General features: G+C 36.5%; 2 protein-coding genes across 2 annotated transcripts in view; one reads left to right on the top strand and one right to left on the bottom strand.

Moving 5' to 3' along the window:
- tbc1d8b (TBC1 domain family member 8B) overlaps positions 1-4,520 on the top strand; it is a 29,755-nt gene extending 25,235 nt beyond the window's left edge. Inside the window, exons 18-21 of the mRNA XM_087807334.1 lie at positions 2,608-2,700; positions 2,928-2,975; positions 3,873-3,970; positions 4,055-4,520. Of these exons, the coding sequence (XP_087663460.1) occupies positions 2,608-2,700; positions 2,928-2,975; positions 3,873-3,970; positions 4,055-4,504 (689 nt within the window). The 3' untranslated portion in view covers positions 4,505-4,520. The remainder of the gene's footprint in view (positions 1-2,607; positions 2,701-2,927; positions 2,976-3,872; positions 3,971-4,054) is intronic.
- A 12,929-nt stretch (positions 4,521-17,449) lies between these two features.
- Positions 17,450-18,548, bottom strand: LOC148066032 (gap junction alpha-3 protein-like). Its single transcript, XM_087808296.1, has one exon. The coding sequence runs from the start codon at positions 18,500-18,502 to the stop codon at positions 17,450-17,452; it is 1,053 nt and encodes a 350-aa protein (XP_087664422.1). The 5' UTR covers positions 18,503-18,548.
- Positions 18,549-18,823: the final 275 nt, after the last annotated feature.

The following is an 18,823-nucleotide window of genomic DNA, read 5'->3' as shown; positions in this document are numbered from 1 at the left end:
CGGAGACTAATGATGACATTTTCTTTTTTTCTTTACATTTAACATGCAAATATTCGCAGTGTTTGTTCATTTTTGAGTTGCAATTAAACTTCCGGCCACTAGATGGAAACAGTCACCACGTCCTCCGCAAGTTAAAGGAAACTTGAGATCTGGTGATGACTGAGGATGAGAGGATACAGTCGACTCAAGCGACTTTTTAAGCTGTTTGGACATATATTGGTTAAAAAAAAAAATGAAAGCAGTTACGACTTTGTGTAGTTTGTAAATTCTGATTCCTACTTTCAGGATGTGTATTTGCCGATTGATAAAACTGGGGCAACGATACAATACATCGTGATACTGTAAGAATATAGGAATATAGTGTATTCGTAGTATTGTTCTGGTACTTTGACGAAGTAATAACTACTTTAATTTGTTTTGAAACAAAAATATGTCCAAACATCAGCTTTAAAAGATGCTGGAGTCGACTGTATCCTCTCATCCTCAGTTGTCGCTGAGATTTCTCGTTGTTTCTTTAGCTGCGGAGGACGTAATGACAAAAGCTGTGATATATTTTCATGTTAATTGTTAATGTAAAAATTCGAATTAATTAATTTTATACACAATTTACTGAAATATAAACTATAAAATAACAATGATAAAAATGATAAAATACATGATAAAAACTGATATTTTATCAATGTATATCATTGTATCAATATTTTCCACCACCCCTATTGTTGGTAAATATATACATATTGTTTGGGCTAAGTCTGCTAGAAGATCTCCAAAATGAATAAGTAATAGTTTAAGTTCTTCTTATGTTCTGTCAGTATTATTTTGTGGCTAAAATTGTGCACATGAGACGCATGCATGAGTGGCTAACTGAGGATCATTGAACGACCAATGTTGTAAGATCCCAGAACAACTTGAAGTGTTTGTCCAAACTTGTCAATTTGCTCAAAGGCAGAGTTGTACCATGGCACCAATTGGTGTCGCCTGTTTGCACTGTTCTTGCGAGAGCGACGGCAGAAGAAGAAGAAGTGCTGAAGTAGACGAAGAATGATTTTTTTTTCTCACGGCCTCACTGACGGCAATGAGAAGCGTCCAGTGACGTCCTCCACAGATGATGAGACCTCGGTGTCTCACCGGCCTCACGACACCGGCGTCTGCTGCGTGTCAGAAGTTTGTTTTGCCGACTCCAGATGTGTCGAGCGCTGGGGTTCGCTGACGTCAGCACTGACCACATTCTATGTGTGGACTGTTATCCTCACGACCTCACGAGCTCGGAGAGAAAGTACAAACTAAATGTCTTCATTGCCCTTTCATACTTCAAGCTGATAATGTCTGCTTTGTTTTGTTTTGGCAACTTCATCATTCTTCAATTGGATTTATATGTATTTATATATGCGTATATGTATGTATATACGTATGTATATATCTATATGTATATATGTATATGTATACAGTATGTATATGTATGTATATATATGTATATATGTATACAGTATGTATATGTATGTATATATATGTATATGTATGTATATGTATATACATTTATGTATATATGTATACAGTATGTATATGTGTGTATATTAATATATATGTATATATATTTATGTATATATGTATACAGTATGTATATGTGTGTATATGAATAGATATGAATATGCCTATACATGTATGTATATATGTATTTGTATACATTATGTATATGTATACAGTATGTATAGGTGTGTACATATCTATATGTGTATGTGTATATATATATATATATATATATACATACATACATGTATATATATGTGTATGTATATGTGTATATATATATATATATATGTATATATCTATATGTATATATATATATATATATATATATACACATATACATACACATATATATATACATATATACACATATATATACATATATATGTATGTATATATCTATATGTATGTATCTTATGTGCCTTGCAACATGTCGATGGTACCTTTTTCCAGTACCTCAAACCCTCTTAATAATAATGGAACAGGCAGAACACAAAAATAAAAAAAAAGACCCAAAATGATAATAATCACTTTAATTTATTTTGTGGAAGAATTAACTTAATTCATTAAGCCCCGTTTCAAAAGTAAAATATATCAAATAAAATCCCTTCTCTCTAGTGAATGAGAAATGTTTTTAAAAAAGCAATTAAAATAACTTCATAGTTGAGCGAGAGATAATCACTTGAAAAACAATATAATAACACATTCTCATCTATTTTACCAAATAAGCCGGTGTAAGAGAATTTATCTGACAATATTTTGTATCTAAATGAAACATAAAACGAGGTGCAGATAGATTTTAAATGAATCATTTCGCTTCTCACCACATATATTGGCTGAATGTATTCTTAACCATGTTTTGTGCTGCAGCTGTCAGGATCATATAATGACACATTTAGCCTGAGAGGGTAGAAGTTTCACGTCAGCGTGACTCACGCCTGTCACTTCTCACAGTGGGAACGTTGAAATTATAGCATGTCACGTTGCTGCTGGGAAGCTTTCCATCTATGTTTGATTGACCTATAGAAGAGGCTTCACACTTTTTTCTACTTTTCTCTCGTCTTTCTTTCGTCTCTCCAGCTTTCACAGGAAGTCCTTTGCACTCAAAGGACCAAAGACTTCCTGACTTTATCCCAGCGGCTGAAGACTCTTCTCTCCTCAGTAAACTTGCTGGTCAGCTACTTTCTTTTCCTGCTCAATACTTCCTTTTTCCCTTCGGATTTCATTCTTGAATGTGTGCGATAGTGTTGTTTTCAGCTCTGTACTGATACTTGATACCATGTTCAACAACACAAAGATTAAAACCCCCAAATTTCAAATAAACTGTTTTATTAATGTCGATATTTTGTCTTAAACTGAGCAAATTGTACATAGTAAACTTTTTTTTTTTTTTTTTTTAGAATTTGATCTTCCAGAAGATGGTGTGATACGGAAGAGTCCGGAAAGAGGTACAGATGTGTTTTTTGTGGCTTTTAATTAGGAGTGTGTATTGGCAAAAATCTTGCGATAAGTATCACGATACAGTGGCAACAATACAATATATGATGATACTGTTGTAACTACGATATATTTGTAGTATTGTCGAGTACTTGACTCTTTAGTAGTAGAATTTACAGAACACATGACTCTTGACAAAGTCGTAACTGATTTAATTTGTTTTGAAACCAAAATATGTCAAAACATCAACTTTAAAAGCTTCTGGAGTCCACTGTATCCTCTCGTTCTCAGTCATCGCCAGGATTTCATTGTTCCTTTTGCTGGTGACGACGTAATGACTGCTGCTGTCTAGCAGCTGGAACTTTATTCGCAACACAAAAACTAACAAAGCTATAAATTCTCTAGAAGAAGTCGTAACTGCTTTTATTTGTTTTGAAACCAAAATATGTCCAAAAATCAGCTTCAAGTCAACTGTATCCTCTTGTCCCCTGTCACCGATGGGATGTAGCAGTATATTTATTGTAACTTGCTAGCTGCGGAAATTTCTGCTGCCATCTAGTGGCCAGAAGTATTCACGTTGCGCGGTGAATATTTGAATGTTTATTGTAAATTTAAAATGATTGTAGTTGGTTTTGGTTTATATTTGCTTTTAAAAAAACCTTGTCCAAATTATAACTTGGATAAAAACAATTCAAATTTTTGAAATGATTGATACAGTGCTGTTGAATATAGAAACGGTATAGTGAAAAAATGATTTGCGATATTTAAGTGTCAATATTTTCCTAAGTTTGAGCTGCGTTCAAATATTTTGTTACCAAATAATAATATAATATATATTCGTCTTGAAGTAAATTATTTGTTTTTTTTCATTGACTGACTGTGTGTTCTCACCTCTGGATCATCTTCAGGACGGGGGAAGGTGGACCTGCAGGCCTACTTGAAGCAGTGGCAAAATGAAATCCTGAAAAAAGAGGAGACCATCAAAGATCTTCCCAGAATCAACCAGGTAACGTCGTCACGACGCAAACTCGATTAAGAATTTCAAAAGCATTTCTAAGCTTATTTTTCTGTTCTCCTTGTTTCTGTTCAGACTCAGTTCATCCAGTTATCCAAGACCCTCTACAACATCTTCCACGGCGATGCAGAAGAGGAGACCCTGTACCGCGCCGTGGCCCACGTGACCAGCCTGCTGCTGAGGATGGAGGAAGTGGGCCGGAGGTTGCAGGAGCCGAGCAGCCCGCCCCCGAACACCAAGCCCGCCACAAGCGTGGCCCCCGTGGTGGAGGAGGAGGCGGCGGCGGCGGCGTCCGCCGAAGAAGCCTCCGTGTCCCCGGAGAGCTCCGAGGCGTCGAGCTCGCACGCCAGTCAGGACTCCGGGCCGGACCTCACGGAGATGCAGTGGTCCTTCTCCTTCGAGCAGATCCTGGCCTCGCTGCTGAACGAGCCCACGGTGGTCAGCTTCTTCGAGAGGCCGGTCAACTTTCAGACTAAAGTCACGCAGGCCCAGGTGGCCCAGCTCAAGATCAAGACCAATAAATAAGTGAACTCTATTTAAATGTCGATGAAAAAGATAGTCATTTTGTTTCACGAGGAAAAAGGATAAAAAGGGCCACGAGGAAACGACGCAGGTTGAGAAAATCTAACACATTTTCCTTCACAGTTGACTCACATTTTCTAATTAGGATTATGATCCACAAGATTCACTGAAGATCTGTTTAAAGTTTAAATGTTTTTTTAATCAAAAAACAACATATTTATACATATTTGATGCTAAATCTACTCAATATATTCATTTTTTAAGATTATTTCTCATAATTATTAATATCTTTCCTTAATTTTGTTCCAGAAAATCAGAAAAATATTTGAGCTGAATATTTTGTCTTAAAAAATATTTTAAATTAAATTAATTAATTATTAAATTAAATTAAACAAAAAAACTTTGTTTGGCAAACAAATGAAATTAACTGCTTTATTTTTGTGAAGCTAACTAGGGGTGTGTATTGACAAGAATATATGTAGTAACAAGGATATATGTGTAGTATTGTCGAGTACTTGACTCTGGTGTTGCAGAATTTACACACCACATGACTCTTGACGAAGTTGCTTTAATTTGTTTTGCAACCAAAATATGTCTAGACATTAACTTTTTAAAAGCTGCTGGACTCGACTGTATCCTCTTGTCCTCAGTCATCGCCGGGATTTCATTGTTCCTTTAGCTGACGACAACGTAATGACGTCTAGCGGGCTGGAACTTTATTCGCAATACAAAAACTAACAAACGCATTGAATACTTTATAAGTGAATTTTAAATTCAAATCTTTTTTGTTTGTTTTAAATATACAATGTACAAAATTGAAATGTAAACGATACAAGGATTAAAATAAAACTTGGATAGGAAAGCCCAAAACAATAAATACAAAACATCTATACAGTATCGTGGAAGAACTATATTGTGGTATATTTGTGTATTGATTCTTTCTAACACCCCTATAGCTAACTTTATTATATTAAAACAATGTTGTAAATTTAAAGTACTATACGAAACAATGTGGGTTAACTAATGTGAAAATGTGTTACGTTTGATCAAGACTCAAAAGGTGTTTCTGCATCTTTGTTGCTGTACGCTGATATGCACCCCCGCCCTTCTGTGACATCACTGCAAAAATGTCGCCCCCCCTGCCCCGCCCCCCGACCTTGTTGTAAGCTTAAAAAAAGTGTGTAAAATTGTACTAGATGTCGATCACCACTTGATCCTCGACCACCAGCTTCAATGTTGTGGTGCTGATCAGCACATTTCATGAGTTTTAGGGGTCAAAAGGGAATATACTCATGTAGATAGAACCGATTTATTTTCAAGTATTTATACACGTAAGTGTGTTTTGGTCACATCACGAAAAACACATCTAATAAGGCCAGCATGATTTTTTTTCCTGAGCATTAAGGTCGTCGCTACTATTACCAGAGCAAAAAAAAGAAAAGGTGTCACGGTGGTCGATGTCGCCGCATCTTCCCTTCGGACGCCAGTTGTAGTCGTGCGTAGGTCGTAGGTCGAGCTTGTCGTGCATTAAAATCTCAGGGTTCAAATTGTGTGTTCGGAGTTAAAAGGGATATTTTGGAGAGGAAACCAGGGACGGGAGCATGTGTAGCAAAGTCACCGGAGTAACGCTTTCGCCGCCGCAAACTAGTGATGTGCTGGTGAAGCTTCATGAAACAGTGTCGTGTTGTTTAGAGGTCAGTAGGTGGCGCCATCTAGTGGACTCTGACAATAATGACACTGCTTCATGAAGCTTCATCAGATCATCACAATGTTTTTTTTTATGTTTTGATTTGTGCCTCTTGATGTTTGTTGCACATTGTTTAAATATCTGCTGACGTAATAGGAAAATATGATATTTTAAGTCCATGATTTATCATTTAAAACTGTGTTTTTCCAGTTAGAAAAAGCTAAAAACCATAACAAAAATACTGAATATCAATGGAAAAAAAAAGAAAGTATAGCCGACGGCTAGTAGTCATTAATATAAGATTCTAAACCGATCATGCCTTTTTTATTTTCATGCATTTTTAGGCTTAATGTGTCCTAAAAATTCAAATTGAAGGATATATTTAAATATTAAATACTAAATAAAATGTATAATAGTATTTAAGAGTAAAAAATATATCTAAATAATTTTTTCTGTGTATATGTTTTATATACGTTTAGATTTGTTTTTCTATAAAGTTATATCCATAGCATGATTATTATCTTTTTTTTCAATAGTCATATCTAATTTTATTTTTTTTGTGCCTCTAGACATTTGGTTATAAAGACGAGATTTTAGAATTAATTTTTTGTGTTCATGATTTATCATTTAAATACAGAAATCTATACAATCAGAAAATACTGATTTTCAAACGACCATTTTGCCTCTTTGTTTTCATGTATCTTTAAGTTTAATTTACCCAGAACTACCTAATAGAAGAATATATTCAATATGGAATAATAAATATAATTTTAAAAAAAATAAAGACGAATATATTAAAATAATATCTTTTTTCTATATATAATATATATTTATGTATAGATTGTATCCATAACCTGATTTTCTTTTAAGTATTCCTAGATGAACTAGAAGGTGAAGAACATTCATGTTAAAATCTTAAAGGATCTTTCGTAACTGATTTCAGTCTTGGCCAAAGTTTTAAACTGTATCTGCTTGTATATGGGAAGAAGTGCAATTTGTTTTTGTAAATTTCTTTTTTTTTTTTAAATTTGCTTAAAAGCCTTTAGAATCGTCCAAAAAAATCCTTATTTGTATGAAATGAAAATATGCATTTGTAAGCAAACTAGCCGTGGTTATTGTTTACACTGAGGCAGAAGCGAGGGATGATCTGTGGGCGTCAGGAACTATTTTCACCGTCTTCACATGCTGCGTTTTAACATGCAAAAAAAACCCAACATGGACGTCTGTCGAGTATTCGCGTGTGTGTCGTTTGGTTAATGAAACGCATGTGTAAATGCAGGAGGAGGATATTTTATGTTAAACGAGGGGAAATGTGTTTATCATCCGTTCTCTAAAGAGGCACTAAGAAAGACATAATGAGCCCGGAGGTGTGGACGTGAAAGAGGAGATGAAGGAGAGTGGGCTGCAGAGCTCTGGCTGTCGGCCATCACAGTCAGCAGAGTTCTAATGTTTCTGCAGCTGCTTGATGAATCGACATGTGTGCAATTGTGCTGCATCTTTTTCTGTCTACCTGACCTTTTTTTTTTTTTTTTAGCTTGTCTGACATGGACCAGAATAAAGAATGATTATTCTCTAGATGTTTTCACTGTATATTCTTTAACCTCTAAGAATTTGACTTGACTTAAAATAAATAATTATTTTTATGTACATAAGTGTATCAGTGTCGTCACAATATTGAATGATTGAATGTTACATTTCAAAATGTTATGTACTTTTAATAATTATTATGAATTATGAAACATTATTATCGTCAGCAGCTAAAGGAACAATGAAATCCCGGCGATGACTGAGGACGAGAGGATACAGTAAACTCCAGCAGCTTTTAAAGTCGATGTATGGACATATTTTAGCTACGACTTTGTCAAGGGTCATGTGGTCTGTATTAAATAAAATTATAATTTTTTAAATGAATGGATTTATATATAGAGGGATAGATATGTTTTTTCAATTCCCAATCTTTTGAAAATATTTTGTTTTAATTTTAGCCTCACAGATACAATATTAAACGATTGGTATAATAGTTTCAAAATGTAATATTGAATTTAAAAGGCTTCAAATTCAAAAATATTGAATTTAGAAAATTTATTTTTGAAGAGTTGACATTGGAATATTAAACTCTGTGTGTAAAAGATCGATATTTTTCTTCTTTTTAATAAAAAAAACTTCCAATATAAAAATAATTGAAATCAATTATTTCAAAAATATTTTTTCATTCCTTTTTTTTTTTAATATTCAACATTTTTATCCTAAAAAAATACATGAAAAAAATGTCAGTATACAAACTATTGAATTCAATTTTTCAAACATTGAAAATGTTAAATTCTACTATTCAATATTTTGACATTCTAGATCAGAACTGAACAAAAATAACTATATATATATATATATATTTATACATATATATATATACATATATATACATATATATACATATACATATATATTAATTATTTATATTTACTGTACATACTAGTGATGGTCTGATGAAGCTTCATGAAGCAGTGTCATTATTTTCAGTCCACTAGATGGCAGTCTCTGCACTATTTTCCTTTGTTTTGAACAGCTGTTCTAATGAAACATCATTTTTAAACTAATGGCGCCACCTACTGACCTCTAAACAACATGAAACTGCTTCATGAAGCTTCGCCAACCTATCACTAGTACATACTTTTTCTCAAAGAGAGTTACGATTACAGGATTATTTTAAATGTAATATTATTTGAATTGTATTATATATTTTTTTAAATACTTCTTAGTGATTAGTAAAGATATTTATAGAGAAAATGTTTTGCTAAATGACAAAGATAGAGCATGAAAAAAACAAAAGGTTCTAAATGAAAATGCTTGTTTGAAGTGGACACCTGCTGTGTCTGGCTATGCATCCCATCACACGAGTGCGGTTGTAACACGAATCAGTCACCTGTTCCCGATGTCAGGAAGTCCGATTGCGCTATTGTGTCGTAAACGTCGTGGCTCGAGCTTCAGATCTCTTCCCGGCAGCTGACTAATCCACAGACCTCCCTCCAGTGGATTCAACCGCACATTCAAAGCACTCGCCGTCCTCCTGGGGAAAAAAACAAAAAAACACAACCGTGATTACAACGTTGTGTTTTGTGCGACTCTTTTATTACTGGCATTAGCGTGACGACCGCGGTCGTTATCACGGCACTGAGCGCTATTTGCAGTAGGAGCTGCCAGATCAACGAGGTTTGAGCTTGTTATTATCGTGCTCAGTGTCACTAACAGTTAGTGCATGGAAAGTGTTGACACGGTTAGACACTCTTGACGCTGCTTAATCCATGTTGACAAACATTTATTCTAACCACTCAAATTATAACACAATTAATATTGATTTTTTTAACAATTTTACCACCTAAGGTTGGCAATTCAACTTTGCCAGGGGCCACATTATTTACTGTGACTGTTGTCAGGGGCAGTTAAGCCACTAGAAAGAAACGTGGCATTTTATATTAAAGGTAAATAAACAATTAACTTAAGTCAAATAAAAGTATGTTAGTAAGTAAGTAATGGTTATTTGTAAAGCGGCCTTTTCTAGACCAGGGTCACAAAGCCCTTTAACAATCAAAAACCCCATGAATAGATCTGAAAGTAAGAACCAGAATTTTAAAATTGATCCTGAAAGAAACTGGCAGCCAGTGAAGAGTTTTAAGGATCGGAGAAATGTGAGTTCTTCTACTAGAGCAAGTCAGAATTCTCGCTGCAGAGTTTTGTATTAACTGCAACATGTTTAAACTATATGTCTTTAATTTATATCAACATTATTTTGAGGGTAAATAAATACTCAATTAAAAAAACAAACATGTTATGGTATTGTTATATTTTGAAATTAAAAATTAAAATGAATTCAAAATAAAACTGATCGCTATCATGCGCTTGTCTAGTTAGGCGTACTGGAAGGATAAATAAATAACGTCAAAGGGCCGCATGTGGCCCCCGTGCTGCTCTTTTCTCAGGTCTGACCTAAAGCATATTCTCTGATTCATTTATATTATTATTTCTGCAACACAGATTCACTTTTTTGAGACATAACACATCATTTTATCTTATATTCAATGTTTAAATGTCATCAACATTATATTGATTTGGTATAAGAAACTAATTTAATTCTGTTTTAAATAATATTTACAGATTTTACTTTGGTTTATTCAATTTATACTTAAATTTATATTTTATATATGTGTTTCAGCGTAAATTTGACCTGAGACACTGTAGCCATCTTTGTTAGCCACAAGTTATGCTATATATATAGATATATAAAATAAAAAATACAAAAAGGCATATTATCTTAGCAGATATTCTGATTATTGATTTAAAAATTAAAATAAAATATAGCCTTGAGATACTAGTTATTGGGATAAGATTGTTTGTTAAGTTTAATGTGTCAAGAAAAATATAAATATTAAAATAAATATAAATATAAAAGAAAAATCTATATTTATGTGTGTATCTATATATACAAGTATTATAAATTGTAGGCTTTGTTTTAATTTATATTTATAATATTAGATTATAGTTTATTTTCTCTTAATATATAAATGTCACAGCATGCTAAATATCACCTCAGAATGTCTGTAGCTAGCTCTGTTAGCCACAAGCTAAGCTAGAAATGTTTGTTGTTTTGTGGTTAAAATGAAAACAAAAACATGTTTTAAGTTTTAAAAAGCACAATGTAATTCAAAACTCTTCACTTAACTATTCTGCATTAATTTAAGTACATCATGAGACATTTTTAGAGCTTGAATAATGTTAGAGAAAACGAGTGACAGCTAAGTAGCAACAGCTAGCATCAGACAAACAGAGAGCTAGCTCAAATTTTACCTCCTTAATTCTGGATGAAACTTTAACCAAAAAGCTTCTCTTCTTACTCTGCCAGCATATATTCTTCATAAAGAAAGTTATCTGTTAATTGTTGGTTCAGAAAAAAGCAAATAAAATCCTGCTTTTCCTTGTTGGTAAATGTGAACTGCATTATGGGAATTGCAGTTTTTAAGCAGCACCAGGTTGATGAAGAACCCTATAGGTCACCCGAGTGTGTCACAGGAAGTGCGTTTTAATTTTGGACACTCAGAAATAGGTGTCACACACTCCGATGCGTCATAAATCATCAATTACGGTGAAAAGTGTCTCAGGTCTCGGTGATTTACTGGTGGCAGCTCTGACTCGGTGACGGATGGTCTTGTCTCATCGCTCGGACTATTCTTGCTCCGGGATTTGGTTGCATACGGTTGTAACCCAGAGTTCAAAACACCCCCCACCAGACCACCACCACCACCACCTCCCGTCACCTGTCCTTCTGCCCGTCTGTCCACTCCTAACTGGAAGTCGTCGTCCACAACATGGTTTTCGGGAAATTTATTTGTCACACGATCGCACAACACAGTGTTTGTGAAATATCACTTTAGACTCTGAGGCTGAGAGAACATTTTAACAATCATTCTCCACGACTTCTCATGCCTCACTGGACAGAATTCCTCTGAAATAGGGCAAGTGCGTCACTTGTGATTTTTTTTACCCATGATGCAACTGTGAGGGGGCTTGAACGGTTATTAACAGACATTTTTTTCCTCCCATTCCATTCACATGAAAATGTCCTCTCAGAGGGAATTAAACTGGTTGCGAAATTAAAAATATTTTTCTATTTGTGATAAAAGTGAGGTCTGTTCGATGAAGTAAGTCCAAAATGTGTTTTTTTTCATTTTGTTACAAGATTAAAGTCGTACGAAAACAATTTATTGCGAGATGAAAGTCGTATAAAATACAGAGATTATGAGTTTAAGGTTATTTGAATACATTTGAAATTGTTTAAATGAATTTATTACAAGATTAATGTCTTGCAAAATACCTATATCAAAAGATTGAAGTTGTTTAAATGCATTTATTACAAGTTTAAAGTCTTACGAAATACCTATATCACAAGATTGAAGTTGATTAAATACATTCATTACAAGATTAAAGTCTTACAAAATATCTACATTAAAATATTTAAGTCGTTTGAATACATTTATTCAAAGATAATTGTGACATGAAAATCCTTTTTTGAAATATTAAAGTCATAAGAAAATTATTTATTACGAGCTCAAAGTCGTACAAAAAATAATTTATTACGAGATTAAAGCCATACAAATAAGTAAGTAAGTAAGTAATTTTTATTTGTATAGCGCTTTGATTACGGGACTAGAGTCGTTTAAATGCATTTTTCACGAGATAAAAGTCGCCCGAGAATCCTTTATTAGAGGTTAAAGTTGTAAATATTTATTTATTACGAGATCAAAGTCGTCGGAAATAATATATCACGAGATTATAGATAGATAGAACTTTATTGATCCCTCAGGAGGTCTCCTTATTTATATTATTGTTATTGATATACAAATTATATCGATTGTGAGATTAAGATCGTACAAATTGTATTGATTATGAGATCAAAGCCATACAAATAACTTTGATTACTTTTGATTACGATATTAAAGTTGCATGAAATCATTAATTACAATATTAAAGTCTTACAAATGAATTTGTTACAAGATTTAAATTATACGAAAATATTTTTCCATGGAATTAAAGTCGTACAAATGCATTTATTACGATATAATATGGGTATAATTTGTCCCTTTTTCTTCTTTTTCCCTACAGATTTTCCTGTCTAAACTTTAATCTCATAATATATGATTTTGGAAGACTTTGATCTTATAATAAATGATTTTCGTACCACTTTTATCTAATAATAACGTGTTTTGTACCACTTTAATCGTGTGCTTCATTTATTTTAAACTGCTTTAATCTCGTCATAAAATGAAATAAAATCTTCGATCGGCCCTAATTCTCTATAGTAGGTTTTAGATTAGATTCCCTTGATGGGAAACTTGTCTTTTCCTCTTCCTTCTCCACCTCTCTTCTCTTGGAAACCTCCTTATCTGATATTTTTCACCTCGTAATAGGACGTATCAGGACTTTGTAGAGAGAGGGAAAGACAAAAAACAGAGGGATCAAGTGATCATGTATTAAAGTAGATTATTGTTATCAAATAAAACTCAATAAGATCTGTTTGTTTCCATGACTTTAATCATAATTCACAGTTACATTTTCATGACCTCCTTCAGTCGGCATGCGGGTTCGACTGTCAAAATTGTGATCGTTGTGTAACAGTTTTCAGAGAAGGACACACTTTACATTGTGTAGATAAGATTTAAAAACATGACATTCATTTCGATCATTTTTGTGCTTCAACTCTCACATGCAATACTCAATAAAGGGAATTGAATTACTTTCACATTAAGGGATAAAACAAACAAACAGATAAAATATTTAAAAGTTAAAATATTTAAGTTGAAAAAAAATCCTCCCCAAAAGGTCTGAAAAAACACATGAAGGACTGAAGCTAGCAATGCTAAAGCTAAACACAACAGTAGCTCATGTACATGAAAGAAATAAACCAAAACTTCTGTGTGACCCAACCAGTTATTGTAAGGAGCAGAAATTAATCTTCTAAATTAGCATTTTTAACGGTGAATGAGGAAAAAGTTTTTGGAAAAATATCAATATATTACTTTTTTCAGAACAAAAACATATTAAGGAGGAAACAAACTTCAAAGTCTAAATGTTAGTTGATTAGTGTGTAAAACATTTTTCAATAAATCAAATGCCAAGCGATTGAGAAAGGAAAAAACATCTTCATAAAAATAGGGGAATTTTCTGGATAAATTAAGAAAAAAAATATTGATAGGGGTCTGGTTGCACAGCTGTAATCTTAGGCCCCTACGGCTTCACTCTCAAGCCCCCACTTTGCAAAGGTTACCTGCACTTTCAAGGCCCTCTGTGTACTTCCAGTACGGAAACAACGAAAATTACGGAGCGCCTGTACCGGGGCCTGAGAGAGCAGCTTGAGGGGTCCTGATAGAGCAGGTAGTTGTCTTCAAAAGTAGGGGATTGAGAGAGCAACTGGAGGGGTCCTGATAGAGCAGGTAGTTGTCTTCAAAAGTAGGGGATTGAGAGAGCGACTGAAGGGGTCCTGATAGAGCAGGTAGTTGTCTTCAAAAGTAGGGGATTGAGAGAGCAACTGGAGGGGTCCTGAGAGAGCAGGTAGTTGTCTGCAAAATAGGGGATTGACAGAGCAACCGAAGGGGTCCTGATAGAGCAGGTAGTTGTCTTCAAAAGTAGGGGATTGAGAGAGCAACTGAAGGGGTCCTGATAGAGCAGGTAGTGGTCTTCAAAAGTAGGGGATTGAGAGAGCAACTGGAGGGGTCCTGATAGAGCAGGTAGTTGTCTGCAAAGTAGGGGATTGAGAGAGCAACCAAAGGGGTCCTGATAGAGCAGGTAGTTGTCTTCAAAAGTAGGGGATTGAGAGAGCAACTGAAGGGGTCCTGATAGAGCAGGTAGTTGTCTTCAAAAGTAGGGGATTGAGAGAGCAACCGAAGGGGTCCTGATAGAGCAGGTAGTTGTCTTCAAAAGTAGGGGATTGAGAGAGCAACTGAAGGGATCCTGATAGAGCAGGTAGTGCTCTTCAAAAGTAGGGGATTGAGAGAACAACTGGAGGGGTCCTGAGAGAGCAGGTAGTTTTCTGCAAAGTAGGGGATTGAGAGAGTAACTTGAGGGGCCTTAAGAGCGGGTAGTCGTTTGCAAAGTATGGGCTTGAGAGAGCAGCTGAAGGGCTCCTGAGAGAGAAGGTAGTTGTCTACAAAGTAGGGGCTTGAGAGAGCAACTTGAGGGGTCCTGAGAGAGCAGGTAGTTGTCTGCAAAGTAGGTGGTTGAGAGAGTAACTGGAGGGGCCTGAGAGAGCGGGTAGTTGTCTTCAAAAGTAGGGGATTGAGAGAGCAACTGGAGGGGTCCTGATAGAGAAGGTAGTTGTCTTCAAAAGTAGGGGATTGAGAGAGCAACTGGAGGGGTCCTGATAGGGCAGGTAGTTGTCTTCAAAAGTAGGTGATTGAGAGAGCAACTGGAGGGGTCCTGATAGAGCAGGTAGTTGTCTTCAAAAGTAGGGGATTGAGAGAGCAACTGGAGGGGTCATGATAGAGCAGGTAGTTGTCTTCAAAAGTAGGGGATTGAGAGAGCAACTGGAGGGGTCCTGAGAGAGCAGGTAGTTGTCTGCAAAGTAGGGGATTAAGAGAGTAACTGGAGGGCCCTGATAGAGCAGGTAGTTGTTTGCAAAGTAGGGGATTAAGAGAGTAACTGGAGGGCCCTGATAGAGCAGGTAGTTGTTTGCAAAGTAGGGGGTTGAGAGAGCAACTGGAGGGGTCCTGATAGAGCTGGTAGTTGTTTGCAAAGTAGGGGCTTGAGAGAGCAGCTGAAGGGCTCCTGAGAGAGCAGGTAGTTTTCTGCAAAGTAGGGGATTGAGAGAGCAACTGAAGGGGTCCTGAGCGAGCAGCTAGTGATTTGCAACCAGACTGTTTAGAAAAAATATTTGTTTTTTTTCTCAAATGATGCAACAAGAAAAGAAACCCTAAAATAGAACTCTAAAATAAAATGAGGTCACTACTGAAAAGAGAAAAGCTTGTTAAACCCACATTGAATAAGACGACAGAGGTCACGTAAGACTTGTTAAATTTTGGCCGCATGAAAGTGACTGCAACAAATCCAATTTTCACCAGTTTTTAACATTACATAATCCCGTTCTGGGTTTTCTGAAGCTGAGAAGTATCTTTGTAGATTTTGAAAGTGATAAATCATCGTCGCTACCTGAAATAAACAATTTCGAATTACATCTAGAGATGGTTTCACTGCAGGTAAGCGTCAGAGAAGAGGACCATTATCTCCTTCCTGAGGGCAATTTTAAAAGAAAAAAGGTAATGTTTTTTAATCACTGTGATGCTAAGCGATGCTAAGTGTTGTTGATGCTCTAATTTTACCTTTTTAAAATCAATTATCTCACTGAACCAAAGCATTAAACAACAGACTCAGATCTCAAGTAGAAAACAATGTGTGATAATAGAGGTTTTAGGTAGCTTCTTGTTGTTTTTGCTTGTTTGTCACAAAGTTTGTTTGTACCTCAACGTAGCAAAGAAACATTTTCTGCAGGAAAAGTGGCTGAATATCAGTATTTTGTTGTTGGTTTTGACATTCCAGAGGGAGGATGGAAAAAACACGTACACATAACTTTCAAGTATAAACGGGGGATGAATTATATAAATGTATAGTTTGATCCCATTAGACTTTTTTTCAGGAGAACCAAAGAAAGATCTTTTGGTTTTCCTGACATTTAATAGATATATTTGGTGTTTTGCTACTTCAATTCAAAAGTTGAAACGCACGAATGAAAGTTAGCCTAGCTACTAAGCAAATGCTAAATGGTCTTTAAAGTAAGGGTAGGTTCTGTTCAAAGTTTTGTGAGCAAGACAACTTTTAAGTACAACCCTCCCGGAACCATGGCCATAAATGGGACGGCCTTTAGTTTAATATCAATATCCAATTCTTTCGGGATTCGTGAAGGGTATTTTAAGATAGTAAAATAATCTCCAGCATTCTTCAATCTACCTACGTAGTCCTCCTGGTCCTAAGAGACTGACATAAGAATTGACAGTGAATTAAAGTGCCTTGCTCTCCACAAGTATTGAAAATCTCCTAAAATGGAACAAGATGGTTAACGAGGTATTGCTGGACTTTCAAGTCATGACAGTCTTGGATTGTTAAGTGTTCTGGGTGATTGTATCAAGTGTCCTTCGGTTGGATCTCAAGGTCGTCCTTTCTACCCTTAGTTACCCGACTGAATGTTTCTGCGAACAATCTGGTGAACCAGGTATCAGTGGACTTTCAAGTCATGACAGTCTTGGATTGTAAGTGTTCTGGGTGATCGTATCAAGTGTCCTTCGGTTGGATCTTAAGGTCGTCCTTAGTTACCCGACTGAATGTTTCTGAGAACAATCTGGTGAACCAGGAATCAGTGGACTTTCAAGTCATGACAGTCTTGGATTGTAAGTGTTCTGGGTGACCGTATCAAGTGTCCTTCAGTTGGATCTTAAGGTTGTCCTTTCTGCCCTTAGTTACCCAACTGACTGTTTCTGAGAACAATCTGGCAAACCAGGCATCAATGGACTTTCAAGTCATGACAATCTAGGATTGTTAAGTGTTCAGGGTGATCGTATCAAGTGTCCTTTGGTTGGATCTTAAGGTCGTCCTTTCTGCCCTTAGTTACCCGACTGTCTGTTTCTGGGAACAATCTGGTAAACTAGGCATCACTGGACTTTCAAGTCATGACAGTCTTGGATAGGTAATCGTGCCGGGCAACCGTGTCAAGTGTCCCTTGCGGTCGACTAGATCTTGAGGTCGTCCAGTCTGCCCTTGGTGTTGCTGTGCTTGCTCGACTGACTGTTCCGGCGAGCGTGCTCCACCGGTGACTCGAAGCCCGCGATAGACGTTTTCCTTTCCTTCACGTCTTCGCCTTCCACTTTTCCTTTTCTTTCGGCGGCCATATTGTCTCTGTTCTGCTTATGAACGGCTTTGCTGTTGTACGGGCTGTAGGCGGAGTTGGGCTCGCCCATGCTGTACTTGGGCTCCACCGGGAACGGTTCGGGCACGGTGGGGCGTCCGGAGAAGTAGTTGTAGCTCGGAACGTATGGGACGGCAACGTCGTTGAGTTCCTTGGAGGCTTCAGCGGCAGCCGCCTGCGTGCGTCGGTAGCGAAGACCCTGGTGGCACTTTGTGAAGCCTAGATGGTACATCTCCACCAGGTTGAGGAGCAGTGAGATGCTAGCCACCGCCAGCATGAAGAGGATAAAGATGGTCTTTTCGGTTGGACGGGAAATGTAGCAGTTGACCACGTTAGGACAAGGCCATCGGTCGCATGTGTACATGGGCTTCAGCTCAAACCCGTACAGGAAGTACTGGGCCACGATGAAGGCCACTTCAAACAAGGTTTTGAAGATAATGTTGAAGACGTAAGTTCTCAGGAGGGCGCCTTTCAAACGCACGTGACCCTGTTTGTCTTTGACGGGGGCTTTCTTTGACTTCTCTAGTTTTTCCGTATTGAGGGTTAGCTCCTTCTCCTTCCTCTTGTCCTCCATGCGCACTAGGTGCAGGATGTGGCCCAGGTAGATGAGGGTGGGCGTGGACACGAAGATGATCTGCATCACCCAGAAGCGGATGTGAGAGATGGGGAAAGTCTTGTCGTAGCAGACGTTCTCGCAACCGGGTTGCTTGGTGTCGCAGGTGAACCCCGACTGCTCGTCGCCCCAGACTTTCTCGGCAGCGGTTCCCAGGACCAGGATGCGGAAGATGAACAGGACCGTCAGCCAGACTTTGCCCACCACGGTGGAGTGTTCTTGTGCGCTCTCCAGGAGCTTCCCCAGCAAGTTCCAGTCGCCCATGATGACTCACGATTGGATCCTTCGCTTTAAGAACGACTCTGTTAGGCAAAACTGAGAGAAAGGAAAAAAGGAAAAAGAAAATTACTCCACCATATCTTAGATTTAGTCAAACATATTTTTAATACATAACCTTTAAAATACTATATAAAAATATTTGAATATTATTACCAGAGTTTGTTTATTGAATTTGAACGATTTAGAATAAGAATATCAAACTATATGTGTAACTTTATGTTGCCTTATAAATTTCATTTTACATTTTTGAAATATTCCACCAAAATTTTTATATTTTGAATTAAAAAATGTACGAGTTCAAAAATA

The sequence above is a fragment of the Callionymus lyra genome, chromosome 14, assembly GCF_982586985.1.
Source record: "Callionymus lyra chromosome 14, fCalLyr1.hap1.1, whole genome shotgun sequence".
NCBI classification, from domain to species: Eukaryota; Metazoa; Chordata; class Actinopteri; order Syngnathiformes; family Callionymidae; genus Callionymus; species Callionymus lyra.
The sequence above is the reverse complement of the archived record's forward strand: the minus strand, read 5'-3'. Positions and strand labels throughout refer to the sequence as shown.

What these genes read in the sequence shown, in the direction of transcription:
- LOC148066032 (XM_087808296.1), bottom strand. Translation starts at nt 18,502, where the DNA reads ATGGGCGACTGGAACTTGCTGGGGAAGCTCCTGGAGAGCGCACAAGAA.